The 26,067-nt window shown below is 45.1% G+C and overlaps 1 protein-coding gene across 2 annotated transcripts in view; it reads left to right on the top strand.

Moving 5' to 3' along the window:
- LOC142557145 (prolyl 4-hydroxylase subunit alpha-2-like) overlaps nt 1-20,019 on the top strand; it is a 117,216-nt gene extending 97,197 nt beyond the window's left edge. Inside the window, exons 8-13 of one of the 2 annotated variants that reach the window (XM_075668797.1) lie at nt 3,209-3,385; nt 3,862-3,936; nt 9,819-9,881; nt 15,290-15,358; nt 18,836-18,932; nt 19,729-19,992. In XM_075668797.1, the coding sequence (XP_075524912.1) occupies nt 3,209-3,385; nt 3,862-3,936; nt 9,819-9,881; nt 15,290-15,358; nt 18,836-18,932; nt 19,729-19,823 (576 nt within the window). In that variant the 3' untranslated portion in view covers nt 19,824-19,992. Of the gene's footprint in view, nt 1-3,208; nt 3,386-3,861; nt 3,937-9,818; nt 9,882-15,289; nt 15,359-18,835; nt 18,933-19,728 lie in introns of both variants that reach the window. The other variant, XM_075668796.1, reaches the window with a different exon arrangement.
- Nucleotides 20,020-26,067: the final 6,048 nt, after the last annotated feature.

Here is a 26,067-nt window from a genome sequence, read left to right as displayed (position 1 = left end):
TTGCGTATGCAACGACACAAGCACAGCGTATGCAACACAAGCACAGGACTCGGCGCTGCGCAAGCACAGCGCCGAGTCCAACACCGCTAGCGTCGGTGTGTACTTCGGTCAGAGCTGTCGGGTCGAAGTGACGCAGTATAGGCGGCGAGGTCAGTAGACAACGCAACTCTTTGAAGGCATCGTCACAAGCGGACGACCAGGCGTAATCGTTCAAGTCGCTCCGTAGAAGCTGATTCAAGGGAGCGGTGATGGATGCAAAATTCCCGAATGAAGCGGCGAAAGTAAGAACACAGGCCAAGCAAGCTGCGAAGTTCTTTTACGGAGGAAGGTTTGGGAAAATCAGCAATTGCACGGAGCTTGGCGTCGTCAGGAAGAATACCGTGTTTAGATACTACATGGCCAAGTATGGTGAGCTGATTTGCGCCAAAGTGGCATTTCTTCTGGTTGAGCTGAAGGCCGGCGGCAGTTAGGCACTGTAACACTTCCTCCAGCCTACTGAGATGGGTGGGAAAATCGGCCGAAAAAATAACCACATCATCTAAGTAGCATAGGCACGTTTTCCACTTGGGACCACGCAAAAGGTTGTCTAACATACGCTAAAATGTTGCGGGGGCGTTGCAAACTCCAAAAAGCATGACACGAAATTCATATAGGCAATATGGTGTTACAAAGGCCGTTTTAGGTTGGTCTTCGGGTGCCATGAGGACTTGTCAATAGCCGCTGCGTAGGTCGACAGAAGAGAAGAACTCCGCGCCTCGGAGACAGTCAAGGGCGTCGTCAATTCTCGGAAGAGGGTAAACATCTTTACGAGTTATTTTGTTAAGACGACGGTAATCGACACAGAATCAAATCGATGCACCCTTCTTCTTAACAAGGACAACGGGAGATGCCCAGGGGCTATCCGAAGGCTGAATGACGCCGCGCTTGAGCATGTCAGCTACATGGTCGTCGATAACACGGCGCTCTGTCGCGGATACACGACATGGTCTTTGTCGCAGTGGCGCACTGGTACCCGTGTCGATGCGATGACAAACAGTTGACGTGCGGCCCAAGGGAACATGTTGGCAGTCGAAAGACGAACGGAACTTGTCGACAAGGCGTAGAAGCTGGGCGCGTTGAGAAACAGTCTACGTGTCGGCGATGGAGCTAACATCGGGCGAAGTCGGCTCCTGCGCGGGGTTACAGGTCACTCCGGCGACCTCATGAGTGGCGATGGAACCAGTTGGCATGTCAATGATGGCAGTAGGGTCGACACACTTGGCACGGCCAACGCACTCCCCACGAAGCAAAGCGAGAGGACAGGATAATCGGTTGGCGACGAACAGTATGCTGACGCTGTCATGAACGTCCAAAAGAGCGAAAGGCAGCGGGGAACATTTGCGACGAGCGAGAATTGCAGATGGCGTAAAAAGTACGCTGGCATTAGCAACAATGTTACATGACACTGCGGCAAGGGTAGATGAGTGTGGTGGAATTGTAACGTATTCGGCAACAAATATTTTATCTTAAGGTTCGCGAGCGTGAAGGAGTGGGGCATTACACAGCGTTTTAAATTCCACTTCAGCACGAGAACAGTCGATGATGGCCTTATTAGCGGAAGGGAAGTCCCAGCCTAAAATAAGATCGTGGGAACAAGAACACAGCACCAAAAATTCGACGATGTAGAGGGGGCCGTTGATCACAACGCGAGCAGTACACGCAGCTACAGGCGTCATGCGCTCCGCGCTGGCAATTCGAAGTGACACGTTGCACAGTGGCGTCGTAACTTTTCTGAGCGAACGGCAAAGGTTTGCACTAATAACTGAAACTGCGGCACCAGTGTCAACGAGGGCTAGTGCAGCGACGCGTCCACATATACTTCAATAACATTAGTCGGAGAAGGGAGAGGCCTTGGTCTGTTCGCGGGTGACGCAGTTCTTGCCTCTGGAACTGCGACGATTAGTTTTTCCCGTTCCGGCGTAGAAGGACGACGACGCATCGGCGAAAGCGAGTGGCGTCGAGGCAATGGCGAACGGCGGTCAACAAGTGGTCCGAGGAGGAAGACATCTGGCCAGGGTTCAGAGACGCGGAGGATGACGGTTATGGAGAAACGTAAGGTTCGATGTCGAAGCTACGGCGGTAGGAGGTTGCGCGGCGATAGCAAAATCGTTGCAACCGTGGCCAGGTATACCACACGCAAGACATATTGGCCGGTTGTCAGGAGTGCGCCGTTGTCCACTGCTGTGTGGGTAGCGCGGCTGAACGAAGTGAGGAGCTGGACGTAGTGGCACGACTGGTGGAAATGGCCACTCAGAACATTGCTTCGCACTTCGAATAAACGTATACACGGTGCCCCGCATATTTTACCTAGGATACCGGGGATAAAAATAAATGTCATCTATAACGCACAAAAATTTGGTACAATGCGACTATTCAGTAACTCTTTTCAAAGCACACAGGCAGCCTACAATGTGCAAATTTTCAGTACACGTCACCAAAAATCGGCTTTCATTTTCTTTTTCAAAATACGAAATATCTGCTGTTTTTTCTCTTGTCGGGAAAGACGTAATAGTGTATCTCTTATTCAGAAGCAGCCTGAAAATGAAATCGTTAAAGTGGGAAGTGATACGTGCTTTTAGAAAAAATTTATGTCAGTGTTTTATTGTTATTGAAATGGCTCTGCAGGTTAGACCTAGGTCATTTTCACGAGCATATCTACGATAAACGGCGATCGCTGGCTCTGCAATCACCTTGACCTTCTCTCTCTTCTCTTCTTTCTTTCTAATTTATGTCCCCCTCCCCTTCCCCAAGGCGCTGAGTCGTGCTCCCTACAGGGCTGCAGAAAATAGCGCCTCTTTCTCTTCACGATCTCTCTCTCTCTGTCTCTCTCTCTCTCTCACCCTCGCACGCTTTTACTCGCACATACATATACGGCGCGCGGCAAAGATTTTATCGCCCTTGGACTTTACACGGAACCTATCGGCGACGGCAGATTCGCAATAAAATGAGGCTATATGAGTTGTCTATTCGAATGGTTTATACAGAAGGGAACTTTTGTACTATGATCACGTAATATTACGTTCCAAAGCAATCTCAGGGGCTCCGACCCGCATTTTCATTGCACTCACATTCGATACCGACCACGCCGTCTCACCCCGGGCCTCCACCACGGCGCGTTGATTGTTGCGGTTTTTCACAAGGCTGTGAAATCGCGTTTCTCCCTGCGTAGTTGGTCCGTGCCACAGTCGTCGACGTGTCTAAGGAAGTGCTGGACCCCGGCCGCATAAGTCAACTAGCGTGGTTAGATCCCGAGACCGACCCGGTGCTGGAAAGGGTCAACCAACGGGTGGCCATGCTCACCGGACTGTCCACAGACTACGAACGTGTACACTCGGAGTTAATACAGGTGAGCATTCATTGAAAAGTAATAATAATAATAATAATAATAATAATAATAATAATAATAATAATAATAATAATAATAATAATAATAATAATAATAATAATAATAATTTGAAAAGAAAGAACGCACTTTATCATATATGTGCCAATCCAAGCCACTTATACATCAGGGCATCCAGGCTGCGTAAGGGAATTCCAAAAACCATTCGGAAGTCCTAAGGGTCTGGTTTGCCGCAGTTTAGCTACCCAAGACATTAAGAACGCTTTATGTGGTACTTTTCCCGGGTATCTTATCTCGGTATTCGAGCCTCGTACTTCTATATGCACTCCGATATGTCCGACGCGCCTTGTCCTGTGCTTCACCGGCTGTATGCGTCCTTTCGAAGTATCGCAAGCTACAAACAAGGTCTGCCTCGATCGCTTCACGCTCTCGATCTCGCCTTTCTTTTGTCTTTCCTGCACGCTGCTCGCCACGAGCAGTACAACTCCTACGGACCCGGAGGCCACTATCTGCCGCACCACGACTACCTGATGGGGGGACTCACGGAGGAAGAGGTAAGTCGAGGACCACCACGGAGGCGCTCGATATGCCTGCTCGAAATGATGGACATGGTGAAAATTCTGCGCCTCAGCACCGACAGGAAAAACGGAACTGCCGCGTTGCAGGATGAAAATTAAACAATGAAAGCATTTTAGCGTGTCGGTACCGTCCTACCGTAAGTCATACCGGTTGTCACCAAATGTCCATTTCCATTGTTTTAGTCCGCATGAGCGGAGATTTACGCGCGTGTGCAGTTCAGACGAAGTGGTCTCAGCTACGGTATTGGTATGTAGTACGGCAGCGTTACGCAACACTCTAGCATTAGGGAAACAGTGTGTTTCTAATTGAGAACATGAAACAAACAATATCTATCTGTGTTGTAGGGTCTAACGTGCCAAAATGACGATCTCGTCATGACGCAGGCCGTAGTGGGGCTTCTCAATTAAGTTTCAGCACCTGCGCATCTTTAACGTGCACCTTAGTCTGAGTACGCGAGCATGTTCGCATTTCGATTCCATCTAAATGCGACCCCCGCGGCAGTGATCGGGCCCGCGAGCTCGAGCTCATCAGCCCAGCAGCATAGCCACTGGACGGCGGGTAACCAGCAATAATCACATATATCATTGTAGACATGATATATTAATTAAGGAACGAACACTTTCGCCATTTAAGCCTAGAGGGCACATCCGAGGCCGCATACCAGGTGTCGTTTAAGGAATTTCAGGTTGCCTTGCCGTACATTACACTTGAATGCGTTTCATGGGCTTCATCGCTTAATGCGCAGCTGGGGCTTTTATATCGTAACAACGAAATATTTCCGAGTTTTATGATTTAAAGAATTTTGCGAGACTAAATAACGTGATAATTTTTCGTCCGCCAATATCCACTCTACTCGCCAGAAAAAGCTAGAAATTTACAAACCGTGACTGCGGCCAAACTGAAGGTTTGAGAAATCCGCAATATATCTAATACAGCAATTTATAAGGAAATCTCAATTGAGGAGCATATAGGACACGACCGTAGCGCTATTATGGCTGACCATACTTCTGCAAGGCCGTGAGCTGATGAAGTGAAGGCGGTATTGCACGAGTTCGTTCGTACATACCAATGGAGGCCACTCACGCTTCTCAACGTTGACTACAAGACCTTCACAGCCGCTGCCCCTCCGCGCTTGAAGTGACCTTCATAGGACGCCATCAGGCATTCTCTGTCACTGACAGAGAGTTACGTAGTCTATCTTTCGTTACATGCGAGATAATAACCAACACGCTGACAAGATCATGCAAGTCGTCTCTTGGTTCACTAGATAAAGAAAGGGCATTCGATCGCCTTGAACATAGCTACATATTTAGCGTACTGATAGCGCTCGACTCTTCGCCAAATTTAGATTAGCTTCTAAGGAATCCCGGTTGAGATATTCTAAGTACAGTGTTTCTTGATGCGCGTGAAATTGCGCCATTTTCCCTTATCCATGGTATTCGTCGAGGGTGCCGTTTAACCCCAGTACTATTTGTGCTTCCGGCGCCTAGAGTGGCTAGTACTTCCAACGTGTGACAAGCTAGAGCGACGAGATTCAATCGCATGTTCGCTATGTCCCAGTTGCCCCCTTCAAGAATCCACCAAGAATGTGCTGCTGCAATGCGTCGTTGGCAGAGTATTTTGGAGCGCCGAGCATGCTGTTTTGCGTGGCCTTGGAGTTAACCGCTTTATCACATCTAGTCATTGCTTACGTGGCCGCTTCGCGACCTTTAATTACTGCGGGGGCCTTTTGCCTATGGCGCAACCGGTGCGAGGCAGTTTGCAGTGGGACATCGTCGCTGCGCACTGTTTCCACTTCTGGAGAGGCTCTACTCTGAGATACTGCCGTTTGTCAGCGGAGTTGTTCCTTCTTCGGGAAGAGGAGTTCCTTCGACAGTAATCGTGCCGTTTCCAGTCGGTGGCTTGGATGCGTACGGCTTGATTTTTCATCAGCCTGGTTCCTGTAGCCAGGCCATCGAAAACATTCATTGAATGTACATAGTATGTGCGTGCCCATGATCTCCGTGTGTGCATGCTCTCGTGTTCACGGGAATTTTTGTATATACACGTCTCATAGCATCGTTACATAATTATGTAAAGTGCCTTTTTTACGTGATTACATCATCATTCTACATAGTGTTCATGTTCTTGTATACATGCGACGTCATTGTATATATTGTGATGATTTGTTAATGTGTAACTGTCTTTCTGTAGGTCTATGTGGTCATATGTTAGTGAAAGCATATGGCCTCAGACATTTCTCTGAAAACGTACCGTGTGTACTATATACAATGCTCAGCAATTTCTATATTAATCGTCCAGCTGGCATTATTCTGTCATTGTCACTCAAAATATTCGTATTACCTTTTGTTGAAATAAGCCTGTTCTAAACAATCGAATTACCATATCATCAACAGACTGCGCTTGACGGTTATTGTGTGGTCAGCAGCATTTGCATTCCTTCTTTCTTTTAGTATTTCAATATGCAACATTCCAAATGATAAATATTATGAACAAATTTCCTGATTCCCTCTTTGGAAAATACAAAAATGCCTGCAATTATTGCGAAGCATTCGGAACTCTTTCGGAACGTTACCCAAACATTCCCTGCAATGCCAAGGAAACAGAACATACTATTTCAGAAGGATCCAGGATGCAAATCGCGGCTAGCTGTTCGAACAGTTCACAAAAAACTACGAATAGATTCTTGTATGTCGCGATCAGAACGCCACCCGTCGATTGCATCTATTTTGGCAAAGACAACGATATCAAGATACAATAAAGTACAATAAAGTAAATAAAGTAAATAAAGTATATAAAGATACAATAAAGGCAGACTACATAAGAAGAGAGAAGATTCTAGAGTAGACTAGAAGTGTCAGGAACTGCCATATATTAGTATTTCAATTCGCTGGAAACCAAGCATAGTATATGCGACACTTAAACGACACCTGGCTGATTTGAGATAACACAAAGGAGGCCGTCGTTCTGCATGCAAATTGCTGCAGTAGACTATTCCGGAGGACTCTGCAAGGCACTTCATGAGAACCTATTCGAAATACTCACGAAACAACACGTGAGAAATGTCGCGCAGTTGTTCGTGCTTGATGCCATCAGTTACGGAAAGCTAGCGCCTGTGGAGTACAACCACGATGTAGTTATTACGATGCAAAAAAATTCACTCAGAACCTCCTCTAGGAAACGTCTACGTATGCGTAAGCATCGTGGGACTTCGTCATCTGCACGTAGCCCGGTGTCATTATCAACGTTACGAAATGTGATTCTACCAGAACAAACCCTTATCAACCCTCATCGGTCGCTATCAACCTTATCGAACATGATCCAACCTTTATGAACGCTTTGTGATCACATTGTCATATGCTCGAATTGGGCAAAGTCAACTCTGAGGGTGGGCCACCCAAATTTTGGGAGTGGGCCAAGTCAATTTTGGGAGGGAGTGCAGGAGAGCACGTTGTTGGGCGAGTCGGTCGTACATACTTAAAGAAGGGAATTGCGCTAAAAAAAGACACGGACGAGTAAGGACATGGACGGGCGCCCGTCCATGTCCTTACTCGTCCGTGTCATTTTTTAGCGCAATTCCCTTCTTTAAGTATGGGAGGGAGTGGGCCAGGTCGCTTTTTCACGTGGGTCAACTCAGTTATCGAATTGCACGAAGTGAATTTTGGGTGTGGGCGAAGACAGTTTTGAACATGGGTCAACTCAATTTTCGAATTGGGCAAAGTAGATTTTGGGGGTGGCCCACCCAAATTTTCGGGGTGGGTCAAGTAAATTTTTGGAGTGGGCCAAGTCAGTTGTGAACGTGGGCGAACATAATTTTCGAATTGGGCAAAGCAAATTTTTTGGATGTGGACCGCGCAAATTTTAGGGGTGAGCCAGGTAAATTTTCGGAGTAGGCCAGGTCGGTTTCCAACGTGGGTTAACTCAATTTTCGAATTCAGCGAAGTCAATTTTGGGAGTTGGCCGCGGTGTCCGACGGACTCCATCCGCCCGTCACCGAACCTATGTCCGTCCGAATAGCCACGGAGTCCGTCCAACACCGTGGCTGTTCACCGTGGGATTTCGCGGTAGGAGCGACAGCAGGTCCAACTCCGGGAACCCGACATCATCACTTGGTCACGTGGGTTTCCTTGCCATCGGATGTTAACGCCGAACGTGCGCCAGATTTTCCGCTTCAAAGGCCATAGAAAGCTTTCGCCTTAAAATGTACGCACGCACGCACACGGAAATGCACACAAACACGCGTTTGTTCCCACACGCAGGCACGCACTCGTGCGCACGCAAATTCAAATGCGGAGACACAAACACGCGCGCACACGAAAATACAGGTACACACGCACGCACGCACGCACGCACGCACGCACGCACGCACGCACGCTCAAGACGTGCGCAGGCATATACAATCCCTCTCCCTCTTTGCTGCCTCTCAGAAACCCGAGCATGCTAACGTATTCAATGACTCTCGCACTGCAATTAACGTTATAACTCGAGCTGTACTAAATTGCTTTACGCTTTAAATTTGGCGCTTCTTCAAACTTGTTGATATTCGGCCGATATATCGAAATAAAATTTTCTGAAAATTTCACCCATTCAATCAATCTTTGCATGCATTGCCGTGAAGTTCCACAGCGTGGTCGCGGATTTTATGCCGACCGCGGCAGCCGCATTTCCATGGGGGCGAAATGCGGCTGGACACCATGGTGCCAAAATTAATCCGGAGTCCGCCACTGCGCTGTCCTTCATGATACGATTGCGGTTTTGGCACGTGCAGCCCCGTAATTCAATTAAAGTTTAACATTTGTGCCATGATGCGATGTGGTATGTGCGGAAATGACAATGCTCAACCCTCTGAGAAGCTATGACATATATGGCGCACAACAATGGCTCAAGCAAGCACCTCTCCCTGTGTATCTTATGTGCTACACAGACAAACAGCAGGGGTGCACGCAAGGTAACGTTTAACGTCAACTCACCACACTCGTGCAGCACTGAACGTTGCAGAAATGAAACATTCTCCGTCAGCATCAAGGCTGATTATCGTCAATCAAAGCAAGCGGCCCAGAAAATTTCGCTTACATCGACTCCCACAGTGCGTGGATCTAGATAATTTTACGGCACAGCTGGTAAGGGCTGCTTTCCCCACTATTGTGTCCGCGTGTAGAAAAAGATGCCGAAGGTAATAAAATACGGTGCCGACCCGCGGCGCAGGTGAAGCAGGCGTTAAACACTCCCCATACTTGGGTCCACTCCGAAGATAGTAGAACATCGGGCCGACCTGGGGCGTCGGCACTAGGACACTGTAATAGGAACGTATGTGATGCCATATATAATTTTGTAATGGAAATAAGGAGGAGACTTCCATGATAACTTTCATGTTTTATTTTCCTCAACAAGAAACCAAAAATATTAACTTCTAATTTTAAGATACTATAGCATGAAAATTATTATTATCGATTAGAATTCATTTAATATCTCATCTTCAGTAAAAAAAATCCTGTTTAGGTATTTATTCTTATTCGACCCATTGCCGCCCGATTCATGGGCAATCCCCCGTAGTGGGTTGTGCTAAATCCACAGGCACCAAACCAAAACCAGACCTAAAGCGGAGGTGCAGTTAGCCATCAAGGGGCCCACATACACAGCTTCGCCCGCCATCGCTCCTCACAGAGTGGAAGGGAACTCAGTCTTTTTGATGTAGATTCCTTTTTCTTCGTCGTTGACTTCTAACGTCAATGCGCGCTCAGCGGAGTGAGCTCTTCGTTTTCATTACGGCATGCCTGACTGCGTCTGCATGAAGCTAACGTGCAATTGCGTGTGCCTTTTTACTAACTGTGCTGTTCTTTCCACCCGGTTCACGCAGCTAGAACAAGTAGACGAAGGGGAAAGAATGGCCGGAGACCGCATCGCCACCTTCATGTTCTACGTGAGTTTACGGCAGCCACCCTCGCGCTGCTCGACGTCCGAGACTCGTGGCGTGAAAGTGTGCCGCTCGGTTCACTTTCTCGCAGTCTCGGCCGACGGTTTTCTTTTTTTCTTGTTTTTTGTGTTATAGCTTGAAAAAAAAAAGAGAGACAACATTCCGCTTGCGACTTCCGGCGCTTCAAAGATCTAGCCTAGCTAGCGGAAGTCAAGCACAACGATGTAAATGCAGCATGCTTCCGAACAAAATCATTTAACGGAGAGGTTTAGTTTTTTTCCGTTAACGTATTACCGTTCGCACAATATCTGGTTACCGGAGAGAGGTGTACGGCGGAAACCACTCTGGTGGCGGCATCTTGTGACGCAGAATTTAACATCATGACGCACACAAACCTAATATTCTGCACTGGCCTACCGTATTCTGTTTTGCTGGTGTAAGACATTGGTTATAGTTACGTAAGCGTTGATGTTCCGTCTGCTTATGATTTTCCTTCAACAGGTACATGCACTCACCCAACTCAAACGCGACTTAAACTCATTGTAGTCAGAGAAAGCGTCACGCGATGTCGCTACTGGATTTTCTCCTGTAGGCCACGGCTACTGTAACCCGGTAATCCGTAAACGGTAAGAAGAAAGGGGTAATAAGTTTACAAGCTCAGACATTCTAATATAAAACACATTTCAGACGCGTGTGAAATATGGGCATTTATTTCGTGCTTGGCAGTATTGCTGTCCACCTTCCTCGAGTTTAGCGTTCGTAATTGAGGAGAATGTTCTGGTCTTACATTAGATACGAAAATCTCGGCTTCTCGGCAGTGCGGCGTGCGTGTGAAGACGCCGCTCCGTTTTCCTTTTCAACGTAGCTTTGAAGAGCTGTATGAGACCAGAACGAGCCATGAAATACTAGTTACGAATAGCACCGAAGTACCCCTCACACAAGTGGTAAGCGGTTTATTTATTTATTTTATTTCATAATACCCCTACAGGGCCCCCGAAGGGGTATTACATAGGGGGAACCGGTACATGAAAAGATGCGAGCTTTGCGCGTTACGGAAAAAAGCAACTAAATTACACAAAAGTTATACAAAATTTTTACAAGAAAGCACAAAAGTTATACAAAAGTACGATGTCTAGCAACATACACAAGTTAAACAATATACGAAATACATTAGTCAAGTAAAACTCAGATAGAAAATACAAATCTGTCTGAGAAAACAAATTAAGGGAATTAAATAGCACAATGTAAAAGAAGTAAAACGAGGTGTTGCTCGAAACTGCGTCAGTTGTCACCTTAACAAATTCATGAGACGTGAATACACTTGTACAATGTGCACGCAGAACGGTAACACAAATTATCAAAACAATGTATACACTGAACAACGTATGAAGAAACGGTACATGATGGATATCATGTCATGTCGTTTTCAACGACATGACTCTGTGCATTCTTGCAAGTGAAAAGCCTCATTCCACAAAACGAACGTATAGATATAGGGGCTTCCAGTTTAACGCACGGTCTTTGCTCAGTTAACTAATATATAAGGGGGGGGGGGGATAAACGCAGTGCTTTCCTGCACAATTTCTTTATTGGGATAAATATCCGCATTATAAAGGTTCTGCAAGAGGTGTTACAAAATAATAAGATATATGCTTGTTTTACGCTAATATTGAATTGTTATAACAATTGATATATGCTTGTTTTACGCTAATATGGAATTGTTATAACAATTTTCTAGATTTTTACACGCTGTGACATTTGGCCTTTATTACTTAATTCACCATTAACATTGTTAGTTATTATTCAGCACTTAAATCAAGGTTTCGTTCAGCTAAGAAGGCTATACCCTTATGTTCTACAAACGTTCGAGCCATCAGGTAAATATTTCACCTCATAATTCCTAATTACAATAACTCCGGCTATCTTTAACAAAGACATGTGAGTACACAAATTCGTGTCACTACATCGGAGACTAGAATTCGCCCTATTCTGTCCAAGGCGTCAAGTATAACTTCCCTCGGTGAACTTCACTGCTTAACGATTTCATTCTTTTCTTCCCCAATATCCTTGCAAGCAAGGGCGAAATTGTTTGCAGTGCAAAATTTCCTCTTAACCAAGGCACGAGTGGTAACTGATTGTGTTACGCCCAAACATAAAAATACCTAGTTCTCTTAAAGACGTGACGTGCTGCTACAAAGCTTTCTTTAAAAAACAACAACAAATGAGCGAAACATTGTCTCTTAGTGAGAAAGAAATGCCATGCTGTTGCAGTGAAATGAACGGCTCATGGCGTGACCATTACGTCTGATCTAAATAACGACTTTATTTCCAGTAATGCTTGAACATTTACCAATTCATGTGCTCTAGAATAAGCACCCTGTTCTAGTCATCCGCGTTCTCTCCGGAAAGCAGGGTTACACTGCTCAGATCACTGCAAGTCTGAAAGCATTGTGCTGTAGAAATATAAAAGTCAAGGTGCGTCAATATTCTTAGTTTTCGGGAACGCGTAATTCCTATATCACAAATGACCTGCATCACTTTGTCTCGCTTAAAAATTCGCACAAATAGAAAGCAACAATGGGATTCCAATGTTTCAGTGTTTTCAGTGCCGATGCTACATCAATAGAAGAGCGCAACTTTTATAGTCTGCGTGTATTATCCTGATGTCTACCTATGTCGCACAGCTTGGGCAGACGTGTCTAAGTAAACTTTAAATGTGCTTCATATTAGTTCGGGCAACCTAAGAACAACTCGTCTCTAAGAATATTCGCTCCATTATCAGTGGCGTAGCTCAAGTTTCTTTGTCATTAACGTCGGCGTAACACAAGCGTTTAGTAGTTACTTCCTAAAATACCTAATGTTACGTCGTTAAAGAAGAATAACTTTGGTGTTCAGGAAGTCAAAGTGCATCCAAATAAAGAACAGCTAACTCAACGTACTTCGTTGAACAGTTCAAGCAAGAGAGAAGTTCGCAGGGCGATGAATACTTCAAGGAATGAACACTCAGTCAACTAGAGATAACACTGCAGTCAACCTTTCGACAAGGAGGCTCGCCTTGATCTGGGCAGCCACTTATTTCCTTGGCAGCGTTTTTATGTGCGCGTAGTTTCCCCTCCCCCACCCTCAAAGGAGGAGGACGAAGGGAGAATAGGCTAGTGCATCAGTTATGATGAGGGAAGTCGAAGTGTTCAAAAAAAGTGAGGAGCCGTTCTACCCAGCGAAAGTTGTCGACCAGCGAAGCTCCTGTGGTGGTATAAATTACGTTGGTAGAGAGAGAGCAAATGATAAAGGAAAGGTAGGGAGGTTAACCAGGACTGAGCCCGGATGGCTACTGTACACTGGGGAAAGGGAAATGCGTAGAGATCCAAAATCAAGAATGGGGTTGACAGATGAAGTAGCACACCGTGGTGTAAAATTCCCTTTTTCCCACGATTTCGGTAGAGAGTTTTGCTGGTGTGTAACTATACGTATAATTATGTATATGTCATTTATGCGAAATACAAAGAAATATCTGGCGCGTACTAGGTCACGCACTACGTCATACATACACAGAGCTACCGTCGGGGAGCTTTTACGGCACCGCTCTAAAGAAGCAGGTGTTGTCGACGCAGCTTCGACGGAGCGCCGTTTAGACGCAGGTGGCCGTTTAACCGAGCCTCGACGCGAGCGACAATAATGCGTTGACCGGGGCGCAGTACAAAGGCGTGCATGAAACAAAACACATTTGCTTGCAATTTTCGATTGAGCATACTTCCTAGTTAATTAGATGAATGAAACTTGGAAGAACTGGAGTTTTATTCCAGCGGACCAATATGGTGTTGTCCGTTTCCCCCCGGTATGAACCCATATATTGACAGCAGGCGGCTATTTCACAATATTTACAACTTCACTGTGAACTACGTAATTATGAAAAGTAAATGAAACTCGGCGTAACGTTACAGTCGTCTTAGCGACTAATTGCAAAATAACCTGTTGCAGGGTAGCTTCGACAAAACAACCAGGTACAGCCGTTTTCTGTAACCATACTCTCTGTGTAGATGTCCATATATCGACAGCAGAAGGGAATTCTGTGACGTTTCCAATTTCACTGTGAACTAACCGATTAAGACAGGTAAACAAAACTCGGCGTAATGATAGAGTCGTCTTAGCGGCCAATTTCAGTAGAATTTCTTCCAAGATACCTACATGAGCATGGCTTGTCGCAAGGAGTTTTCTGTTTAGTAAAGCAATGAAGGGGGCTAGTTGGTGAACGTTCATGGTTATATTGCGCTCAGTTTTACAAACACGATACTAAGGAAGGACAGGACGTGGACGGACGAAGCGCAAACTACCAACTGTTTGATACTGTTAAAGAACGCGCTTATATACAAGGAGATATTAGATACAAGGAAATATGGGAGGCGCTTGCGATAGCTAAAGAAAAAGAGACGTGCGTAAGCACTCCGTCCATCGCGCTTATCAAAGCTGAGGTCGAGTTCGCCAGGGCGAACGGGTGCATGTGAAGGATGTATGCCTGACCCAAACTATAATCACATGTCGTCACCTTGTCATATCTTTTTATATGTAGCCCCCCCCCCCCGCACCATATCTCCTTGTATATAAGCGCGTTCTTTAACAGTATCAAACAGTTGGTAGTTTGCGCTTCGTCCGTCCACGTCCTGTCCTTCCTTAGTATCGTGTTTGTAAAACTGAGCGCAATATAACCATGAGTTTTCTGTTCGCCGCCATGATTTTTTCGGCAGGGTGGCCACAGACAGCTTCGCTGCAAAAAGAACAAAAAATGGTGTTTGTTGCTTAGTTGCGACAGAGATGGCACTGGCTGGGTTGTACTGCGCTTCGTTCTTCCGACAACAGTATTCTTATTTTCCAGCATTTGCGGGTACTGCTGTAGATTACACCCTTTTGTGACGAAGGGCAACTGCTTTTGGAAGAATAGCCAGCAGTACACCTGCCTGTGCTATATCTAACATAAGTCAACACAAGCCTGCCCCTCCCTCTCTCCTTTTTCCTAACACTTCGACTTCCCTCTCCCTACTCTACGCACCAGCCTATTCTCACCCTCCTTCCGATCTGATTCTGGGGAGAGTGAACTATGCGTACATAAAAAAAAACGCCGCTAATGAAAGCAGTTGCCTCTCCGTCGAAGACAAGTGTCTCCTTGTCGCAAGGTTGGCTGCAGCGTCATTCCTCGTCCTACCATTGTTAATCACTTCCTTAATCACTGTTATAATGTTCCAATTGATGGACCGTCTCCACCAGTAGTGGCAAACAGTATTTAATTTTCTTTTTCTATTGTCGATTCTCTTTATGCACTTTCACGAAGGTGGTCCTCGCCTTTTGGTGGTCGTTATAACTGTCCCGCCCTAACAAATTACCTTTCCTTCTCGCTTTTTTTTTTACTTTCGCCGTAATAGCTTTCAGACGTGAGCCTGGGAGGTTCGACTGCGTTCCCCTACGCCAAGGCGAGTGTCCCTCCGCGAATGGTAAGAGTCCATGGATCAGTCTTTCTTACGTGGAAAAGAAAAAGGTCGCACGAAAATGTATGCAACACACCCGGACTCATAGAACAGAACCTTCACAGATGTGGAAATTTGTCAAAGGTCTCCGTAAATGAATAGCAGAGCTGAGAATTGCTCTTCAAAGAAATGCGTACCGGAGCATTACATTTACCATCAACAATAGCATGCTGCTAAAAACCGTAGTCGGTTGTACAAACTGTTCGTTTCGTATTGTTTTTTTTTCTTGACATTTGCGTAGTGTGAAAGCGCGGAGTCTCTTTCATAATGCTACTTGAATTTTCTTCCGATCCCATTTTGAGAACAATTTTAAGCTTGAAGTAATCGCCGCATGCAAACGCGTACTTGTTCTGTCGGCAAAATGTGAAATTTTAAGGTGACAGTATTCCGTGAATATGCGAGTGCATGTCGCAGTCCGGACGCAGAATAATAGTACCACGTAGCTACACACTGAAATCGCTCTGAACCTTCTAGGCCTCAAGGCGCATCGTGGTGTAAACTGAAGTGACGTTTACATCAACAGTGACGTTTGCTTCGTCCAGCGTTTTAACGGCGAGTGAGCCTGGGGATCGAGTGAGATGTGAGTGAGATGCGTGACACCGTGCTTCTTGATTTAGTTTGTAAGTGAATGATTCAGTTTACACGACCGATAAAGCTACTATCCTTACTTCGTATAGCTGGCTACTAACTTTCTATCCCAATCGATGCCTCGGCTTTCGAGTGACACTACGCCTTTTCTTGAAATCCATCTTTACATAATAGGCCAGGGCGATTCCAAAGCACCTAAGGCTTATTAACTTTCTGGCACTACGTCAAGGACCGACGCCGCGAGGCAACTTGGCATTTTAGCACGCACGATCTCCTTAGCAGAGTGGAACACCGCACATACAAGGCGCACAAGACTGCACAGACTAAACCCGTCACTTCAACTCAGACCTCCAGCCGGTCTACGTCGACGTGAAGCGTCTCTTCTCTGTCGGTTACGGCTTGGAGTTGCGTTCACGAATGCCTACTCAGCACTAATTGGAATGGCTGATAGTCCTGCAGGTGATGTTTGCGGATGCGAGGTGAACATTGACCACTTATTGTGCCATTGTCCTCAATTTCAAGCACAAAGACAATCTTTGTCCAACACATTGAGGAAATTAGATGATCGTCCTCTGAGTGAACAGACGTTACTAGAGCACCGTCCCGACCGATCATCGCCTCAGAAGGCAGTGAAGGCACTTTATGCTTTCTCGGAACTTCTGGTTTGCGCGAGCGTCTTTAACTCAAGTGCCGTCTGTACACGTATCTACACCTTCTCTCTCCCTTCTCTCGCTTCCCCTTCTCCCTTCCCCCAGCGTAGGGTAGCCAACCAGACTATTGACTGGTTAACATCCCTGCCTTCCTATATTTCTCTCTCTCTCTCTCTTTCTGGCATTACGTAAAATCATTCCCATCTGCTTTTATTCCAAATCTTCCATTAGCCCGTCGTGATAAGTCAAAATGGCTCAGGCCTCTCCCATACGGCCATAAAGACAGATTGGAACAGTTTTACGTCACACCGACAATGGCGACAGAGACGCGCACCCGCTCAGCCCGCTGCCAGCCCGCGCCTCCCCAATATCAAGTAGGGTGCCTGGATGTCCTCCTCGCCCTCCGTTCCGTACAGAGTACTCTACGTAGCGGCGGGCGAGGAGGTCAGCGAGGCGCCCTAATATAACACACTTCGTTCGCAGTGCCCTGAGCCTAATTGACGTTGTTTTGCGCCTCAGGCGGGGCGTACCGCGTCGCTCGGCCCACCCAACCGTATTCTAGTGCACTACAAATGCAGCCCGCCCTGGCTGTTCCAACAGCAGAGAGAGACGACAGCCGGGAGTGGCCACCGCGCCCGAGCCGGCCACTTGCCGAAAACGCCGAAAAGTCCACTTTTATGAGCGCTGAAATTTACAAGAAACTATGCGGGAGGCGCCGTCCATTAGGTGGGCGGAATGCGAACGACTGGACCCTTTTTCGGCGAACGAATTCACTTCGCTCTTCGCGGCCACTGCAGGGCGCACGCATGCCGAAGCTGTTCTGGCAAAGCGTGGCGCAATTTGGATCAATTTTCTGCGTTTGGCGCTGCAATTTGCGTTCGTATCAAACTGGCGCAATCGGCGCCGGAATCCCGGAATAAAATACAGCCAATCGAGAAGTTGGATATCCATGGTGGCGCCCTTCCAGAGACTCCCACTTCAAGCTGTCCCCACAATATATGAGCATTGCTGACTTTGTCCAAGGCTCGTGTAATGCCTAAAAAAACGCTATTACGACATTTCCCCGCGCTTGTTCGTCTTCAGCATAGGTAACAATATCCAAAATTACATCCACGGTACATCGCCGCTTTCGATATCCTGTCATGTGATGGGGTAGTGCTTCTGTTTGCTCGCACGACCACGGAAGCCTAGTGTCAATTATTTTCTCCTCGATTTTGAATAAACAGCTCGTCAGACTCACAGGATGAGAACACGCAAGAGAAAGAGGAGTTTTACCTGGATTCAATGTAGGTATATTATACGTGGTGTTTTGCAAGAGTCAGGGGCACACCCCTTTTTTCCATAAGTCATTGAATAACTCCAAAAAATGCCAATCTACCATTAGTTCCCATGTCTTGCAACATGTATGTAATGAAATGTGGATCTGCATCAGTCTTTGTCTTACAAGACCCAACCGCACATTTTAGCCCAGTCATAGAGAATTCGTAATCTAATTGTACATGCTCCGATTGAAAACACGCAATAACTTTTCTTTTGTCATTTCAATTGAATATTGAAATTCTCTATAATATGTACACTTGTTCTATTTATAACATTGCAGAATTCCTCAGCAATCACGAATTCTGAAGTATCTTCGCTATTGTGAGAGCCCGAAATGGTTGCGTTTGAACAATAGGGCCGCTCAATGCACGAAAACTCATCCATATATCGAGGAACTGTCATTAGGGAAGAGAACGTATCGCAAATTTCAAGCCATCTCTTTTTTCCCCAATTTTTCTAGTCTATTACATGTCATATTGCCATCCCTAGGGAATAATAGCAGGCACACGCGTGTCAACTTTTTCGAAGCATCTGTCTACTCGATGAGACTGCGCTTCCTTCGCGAATGTTGTATCGCCTGCTTTCACATTAACGAGGAAAAAAAATCGGGTGAGCTGTAACAGGGACGCAGCCGCAGTCGGGCACAGGAAACGTCTTGCGCGTGCTGCAGAATCGAGTATTGGCACGAGGGTAGAAAATTGACGCAACCAAATGCCAAATTACGTTTGTTCACGAATTAGCACGCTTACATTTCTATTGACGTTACAGTTAGTAGGAGTATACGTATTCTAATTTAGCAAGCGACTTCCTCTTGCCTATACCAAAGTCATTCACGTCAGAATTAAAGTGCATTCGTTAATTTATGGTCTCGCGTCCCTTCTCGCAGGGCTCGGCTGCCTTCTGGTACAACATGCGCGAGGACGGCAGCTACGACGTGCGCACCTTGCACGGCGGATGCTCGGTGCTACACGGCACAAAGCATGGTACGTCTACGCGTGCTGCAAACGCATTTCTTATCGCTATAGTCGTAGGGCACGCGGCCACTCATCAAATGCTTACGGTCGACGGAATCTAAAAAAAAATAATAAACTGAACATTTCCGCATTCTGGGCATGTACGCAGCGTGGAATTCGTATTTCCCCTTTGTAATATTGCGTGCATGCAACCAGCATAGTGCTGCACGGTTTTACTGATTGCACTAGCAAACTGCTCGGAAATTTAACTTTTTCTCACTTCCCGCTGGCCCCAAACTTCTGACGCCGATGGCACGCGTGGGCTTTCAGAACCAATTGCGTAATTTATCGTGAACAAGTGACATGTCAACAGGAAAATTCAATCGCAAAGGCAAACATGAAAATATCTTTGCTAGCGGAAGCCATAAGTGATTGTGAACGTACGCGAAGTGTACCGCATGGCCCACAAGGCGAACACCCGTTTATTATTTGGCTACCGATTAGAGTTAATTATAGCATGAAGATACGCAGTCTATTTTTCTGTCCTTAGAAGCCAACGTAATGTGCCCTGTCAGCAACATTTTCATCAGAATAAGTAGGGGTGTTTTAGTTAAAGCATTAAAAGTACTGAGCCCCTGGGATACCTATTTGTGTCTTGGTTATTAGGTACCGTGCTGTACTAGATTACTCCAACTACTTAATGGCAGCACATTCTGCCCCATACGTTTCTGACGGAATCAAATGCATGGTTTACTACCCTTACCTATTTCGTTCCGCTTATCGAAGTTAGCTGACATAGTCTCTTGCACTATCTTTGCTATTGCAGTCGCGAACCTATGGATCCGAGCCAATGGCCAGATGTTCAAGCGACCATGCCCGGCGACGAAACGAAGACGGACGCTCCATTCTGCGAAGCTGTGATAGTTGTTGCCTGTGCTACTTTATTTCTTGTTCCTGCTGCTTAGAGTCTCCTTCTTCTTCTTGTGCCTTTCTCATTGCTATTTTTTTATTGGGAACGACGGGTCGTCCCTGTTAGTGTCTGTTGTTTTTATTTTTAAATAAAGTGAAAAGAAAAGGAAAGGATTGTTGATTATGGAGAATATATTTCAAAAAACTATGGGTGTACAGGTTCATACAGTTGAGCGAATTCATCGCCTTGGTAAACCCCAACCAACAAAATGTAGACCAGTTATTCTTAGGCTTTACGATATCAGAGAAAAGGAAAGCTTGCTGAAAAAAGGTGCTAAATTAAAAGGTACTGTTTGGCGTATTAGGTCTGACTATGCCAAAGAAACATTAGATATACGCAGAAAACTATGGGAAAGCGCAGCCGCAGACAAGGCCAAGAAAGCAAAGGTCCTGCTCGTTCATGATAAACTTCGCATAAACAACGATACATATTTTTGGGATCCCAACCGCAATGAACGCTGCCTGCTGTCTAAAAGCTTAGGGCATAGCGCTGATAACAGACAACAGCACAGGTCAGATCGGCTAAGTGGCACTGATGATCCTGATACCATAGGCAACACCTCGGGCTCGTCATCACAGATATAGCTACGCATTTTAAGTTTGAACGCGCGAAGTATTGTAAATAAGACTACACAATTAGAATATCTGCTCCTTTCACAAAGCCCACATGTTGTGGTAATAACAGAAATCTGGTTACATAAAAATATATCTGATGACTGTATTGTTCCTCCCGGCTATATAGAATGTTTAGGAAAGACAGGGACACACGTGGTGGAGGCGTTTGTATCATAGTGAAAAACTCTGTATCTGCTGTATTGATTGATTGCGATGTTCCTGAAACGGTTTGGTGCAAGATTACATTTCATGGTATTACCTACATTGTTGGCGCCGTGTATCGCGCACCTTCTGCCTCGCCTGGGTTGCTGGAAGACCTAAACACTTTCCTACGTGCAAATGTCAAAGCAGACGCGAGATTAATAATGACTGGCGATTTTAATCTTCATAACATAGATTGGCAAAACCCATGTACTATTGGCTCCGATTCATCTAGAATACAGAAGCTATTGGAACTTATGTTCATATATAATCTAAACCAAATTGTTCAAGAAGACACACTAGTAACGGCCACATCGCGGTCATTGTTGGATCTGGTGTTTGTGTCAGATAAAATAGGTGCTTATACTGTTAAGAGGAAGCTTTAGCTCGAGTGCTCCTATCTAAATACATGTAAAAGGAGAATTCGTTTTTCTCGGCAACCACTGCACCAAATTTGACTAGGTTTGTTGCACTTAAAAGACAAGCCTAAAATCTAGTGTCTATTGGTTTCGAATTTTTGAGTTAGGTCGTCAATTTTTTATTAAAAATTGGCAAAAATCGAACATTTTCAAAAAACGAAACTATCAAGTTTACAACTCTGTAACTCAACCACTAAAAATGATAATACAATTCTGTGAATTGCATCTAATAGTACATCTAAAGCGGACAAAATTGATATGTTACACATGAATATAAAGAAATTTAATCATAGGAAAATACAACTTTTGCAAAACCGTTGTAACCAACGTAACAAATTCACGTAAGATGTAAAATGACATATTGAATTTGTCCGATTTGCATGATCTAATAGATGCCGTTTACAGAACCGCGATATCAGTTTTTGATGCAGAGCTATGAATTTGTAAACTTCGTGCTTCTATTTTTTTTCAAACGGTCAAATATTTGAAAATCGTTTTAAGAAAATTCAAGCCCTAAATCAAAATTCGGCTTCCAACAGTCACTAGAATTTAACTTTCTCTTTCAAATGCAACAAATTTGATCAAAATCGGTCCAGGGGTTATCTCATAAAAACGTTTTTGCGTTTTACATGTATTTGAATAGGCCGCGTCGGAGTTGGGCCCGAGCTAAAGCTTCCTCTGACCACAAGATGATTATTATTACAATCACAGTGGGAGCAAGTGTTTGTTTCAGGCCTTACATCCCTGTACGCATTAACGATTATGGACGCGCGGATAATGTTTCCATCCTTGACTACCTGGATTCTGCATTTGTTGACTTTGAAATTGATTTCCATACTAAAACAGTAGAAGAGTTGTGGCAGAACTTTAAGGTAATTGTACAACACTGCGAGGACACCCATATCCCTAAACGCGTAAAGAAGACAAAGCACCGAAGCCCCTGGATGACCAGGAACATAATTCATATGAAAATAAAAATAAAAAGGCTACGTAAAAGCAAAAATAAATCTACTCTGGTTTCGCGACTTCGAGCTGAGATGAAGCAAGCCCTGCACGATTCTAAAAAAAAAATTCTTCAGTGACACGCTTAGCCGCTTCCTCAGAACATCACCGCAAAAGTTTTGGCGATATTTCAGTGATAGAAAGGAAGAGGTACAGGCAATCAGGAAAGAAGATCAAGTTCTGATAAACAAAAAAGATATTGTAGAACGCTTTAATCACTTCTTTCAGTCCGTGTTCACCACGAACGATGATGACGTCGATGTTAGTTCTGAAAGCACAGAGCCAAGCCAAATGGATGACATCATAATTACACATGAGGGCGTATTTCAGCAGCTCTTGAATTTAGATGCAAAAAAAGCGTATGGACCAGATGACTTAGCGACCCAGTTTCTTCAAAGATATGCTGAATGGGCGTCGCGTTACTTGACCCTTATATTTCAAAAATCATTGCAAACTCATTCTGTACCCCAAGATTGGCGCAGTGCAATAGTTATTCCGGTGTGTAATGGCGGCAATCGAACAACAGTGAATAATTACCGGCCTATATCTCTTACATCCATATCTTGTAAACTTCTGGAACACATAATAGCTAAGCATATCATTCGCCATTTAGAAAATAATTGTTTACTTTACCCATACCTCTATGGCTTCAGAACAGGCCTTTCCATTACCACACAACTCGTAGAGACAATTCATGATTTCGCTATGGCGATTGATGCCAGAGAGCAGATTGACGTAATCGCCAGAGATATTGCCAAGGCTTTTGACAAGGTGCCACACAAGAAGCTGATTTACAAACTGGAAATAACCGGCCTTAATGCCACTATAATAAAATGGATTAAAGCTTACTTAACGAATCGCAACCAGGTGGTAAGAATGGATGGCCATGTCTCCGGCTCACTGGCAGTACTCTCGGGATTCCCGCAGGGATCTGTCCTGGGACCGTTTTTATTTTTGGTGTATATTAATGACATTTCTGCTGTTATGGAACCAGATGTACAACTGTTCGCGGATGACTGTTTATTTTATTCTACAGTACGAAACACGGCCGACCAACTTAAGCTTAATAACTGTCTAAAGGCGTTACGCGGATGGTGCAACAAATGGAGCATGGAAATAAATTATTCTAAATCAACATATACACATATTACCACACGAAAAAGGGGCCGTCTTTTGTTTCCATATACTATTGGTGACAAGTGTCTGATGAATACAAGTCAGTTTAAATACCTGGGAATAACGATAACAGAAAACTTATCGTGGAGTATACGTATAAATAATCTTTGTTCAAAAGCATACGGGAGGTTATTTTTCTTGCGAAAAAATTGGAGGGTGCTACATGCGATGTACGACACGCCGCATACAAAACTTTTCTAAGGCCACTTCTTGAGTACGCGTCAGAGGTATGGAGCCCTCATCAAGGTTATTTGAAGAAACAACTAGAGAAAATTCAGAGGTACGCGGTGCGCTTTATATGCTCCCGATATCGAAGGACTGATTCAGTCACAGAAATGCTCCGTTTTTCTAAACTGGACCTGCTAGAAACACGTACACAAAAACATCGATTGAAATTATTATTCCAAATACTTCAAGGCCAAATAAATATTAGGAAGGAAAAATACATACTAGCACCTGGCAAACGGAGCTCCAGAACCAACCATAACCGATCTATTCAAGCTTATACCACTCACACTAATACATTCAGGCACTCCTTCTTCCCCGACGTGATTGAAATGTGGAACAAGTTACCGATGTGTGTAGTGGAACATACTGATCTGTCCCAATTCAAAAAATCTCTGGATGACTATCTGTGCGAATGCGCCGCTTGATTTCGATGTATTCTGTGTTTGTGATTATTGCAGATGTTCTTTTCTTTTATATATTTTTTTCATAACCCTCTCTGTAAGGACCCTCGCAAGGGGGTTGACAGTATTGTTAAATAAATAAATAAAATATATAACGGAACGCATTGAGGATGTTAAAAGGAAGGTCATCGTATATGGCACATCAAAAAAAAAAAAAAACACGACTTTGAGTATGTTGCATAGTCAAAGGGTGGTCCGTATAGTCTTAAGTAAACCACTTTGAGCATGTTGGCCCTCCACCGACAGTTCATATCGATAGAGCTGCAATTTGCATGAAATTTACTGTGACGTGATGAAAGCTTCCTGGCAAATACAGAAGCCACGTACACTCAACTTCAAAATCTCTGTACACACTTTTTTATCCCTTAACAAGGAAACTCAAGCTTGGCCTGATCCGACGCTGTTTACCATGGCCGAATGTACAGAAGTATGGATGCAAAGGTGAAAGAAATTCTGCGAAACATGTCGCTTCATTTTTCATTGCTGAGTAAAAGGTGGGTAACTGAAATAGAAAAAGTGACGGCGGGCTTCAAGAAGATTTGTAGTAAAGTTCATCTAATTAAAAAAATCCAGAGCTGTGACGAAGCTGGCAGTAAGTGGTGTCTGTGCTGTAAAAAGTCGGTATCATATGGTCGATGAAGTCTTACAGTGTGCGTTGCCTTCGATTCTTTGTCTGAAGGGGTTCGTGTGCCTCGGGCTTGTAATTCATATAACGCAAATATATCAGGGCAAGTAAATTGCGTAATATTTGCGGATTACGGTAACAAAAAGCAAATAAAAGAAAGAAAGGATACTTGTAGTTAGCGAATGAAGAAAGTCGAAATAAAGAAAAACAAACTGTTTACGCCGAAGTCGCCATAATGGCTTCGATCAAGTCTACGCACGCGTTAAAGCGATGAGCAGTAGTAACTTCACTGCATAGAGGTCAGAGAGTGGCGTGAAATCTGGCGCCAATATGGCGAACAACAAGAAAAAAAATATCGCTGCGAATAAGGCATTCGCAGTATGACTTACGAGCGACAGGCGATTCCACATATTCATTGCATGTTGCTTACAGCTACTCTTCACGACGCTGAGTGCTAGCACATAGTCTTTGGCCGGTACTGTTGGTCGATCTTATTTGGCCACTTGTCTCAGCATAGTTCTTCGACCCCACAGTTGCCCCTGAGGATACTTCTCGAAGGACACAGAGGAAACATTTGTACGCCGGACACAGGAGCTCTTCTGACCGACAATCTCGAAAAGGTGGGAATTCTTTGCTCGTGCACTTCAGTTTAAAAATCACACAGCTATAGAAAGTCATTCAATATCTCTAAAGGCGCGTCACTCCAGTAACTGTAACCAGGGCGATTTTCACTTAAAACCCTGTGAGCCTTTCCTGGAACCACCCAGACACAGTCGACTACCGTGACCAATGAATGATCCTCAAGAGCGCTCGGCGCCCGTAGCATGCCCACCCTACTTTGTCTTAATAATCATTGACGTCCTGGAAGAGTACCCGTTTGTCTTTACGGCAATCGACATATTCTTCGAGAGCGCCTACGTAAATATTTCCTTCGCTCACCTTCAGCTTCTCACCAGCGTGCTGGCGAGTACGCTAAGCGGCCACATCTTCATGTCGTCGGTCGGCAAGCTCCAGCCCTGCCGGCTAGAGACAGACGCTCTAGCCGGCAGACGATCTAGAGAGATCTATAGAGACGATCTAGAGACAGACGCTAAGCATTAGTTCCGGATGGCAAGTCCCAGCAGAGCACTCCTGATATGTTCGTTTCTTGTTTTCGGCATCGACGTTTACGCCCAATCCTTCAAGCCTTCAAGTATGGGAGCGACACGCGTTCCAGGAGCCCGAGTCCAGGCGGCATAGGCGGCAACGCCTTGGTGGGCTTGTTTGAGCTTGCGGTCAGGCGATCCATGTACTCGGGCAGGATGTTGCCCCTGTCGTGTCGACAGCTGGGAGACCTCGCCTGCTTCTACGTCGCCGAGCTCCTCAAGCTGGCGGCCATGCTGAATTACGTGCGGTTAGAGGAAAACGTTTAGGCGACCATCAACTCGCGACGGGTGGGGACCGTCACCGCGCATGAAGTCGAGGTGTAA

This window comes from Dermacentor variabilis, chromosome 9 (genome assembly GCF_050947875.1).
Source record: "Dermacentor variabilis isolate Ectoservices chromosome 9, ASM5094787v1, whole genome shotgun sequence".
NCBI classification, from domain to species: domain Eukaryota; kingdom Metazoa; phylum Arthropoda; class Arachnida; order Ixodida; family Ixodidae; genus Dermacentor; species Dermacentor variabilis.
The sequence above is the reverse complement of the archived record's forward strand: the minus strand, read 5'-3'. Positions and strand labels throughout refer to the sequence as shown.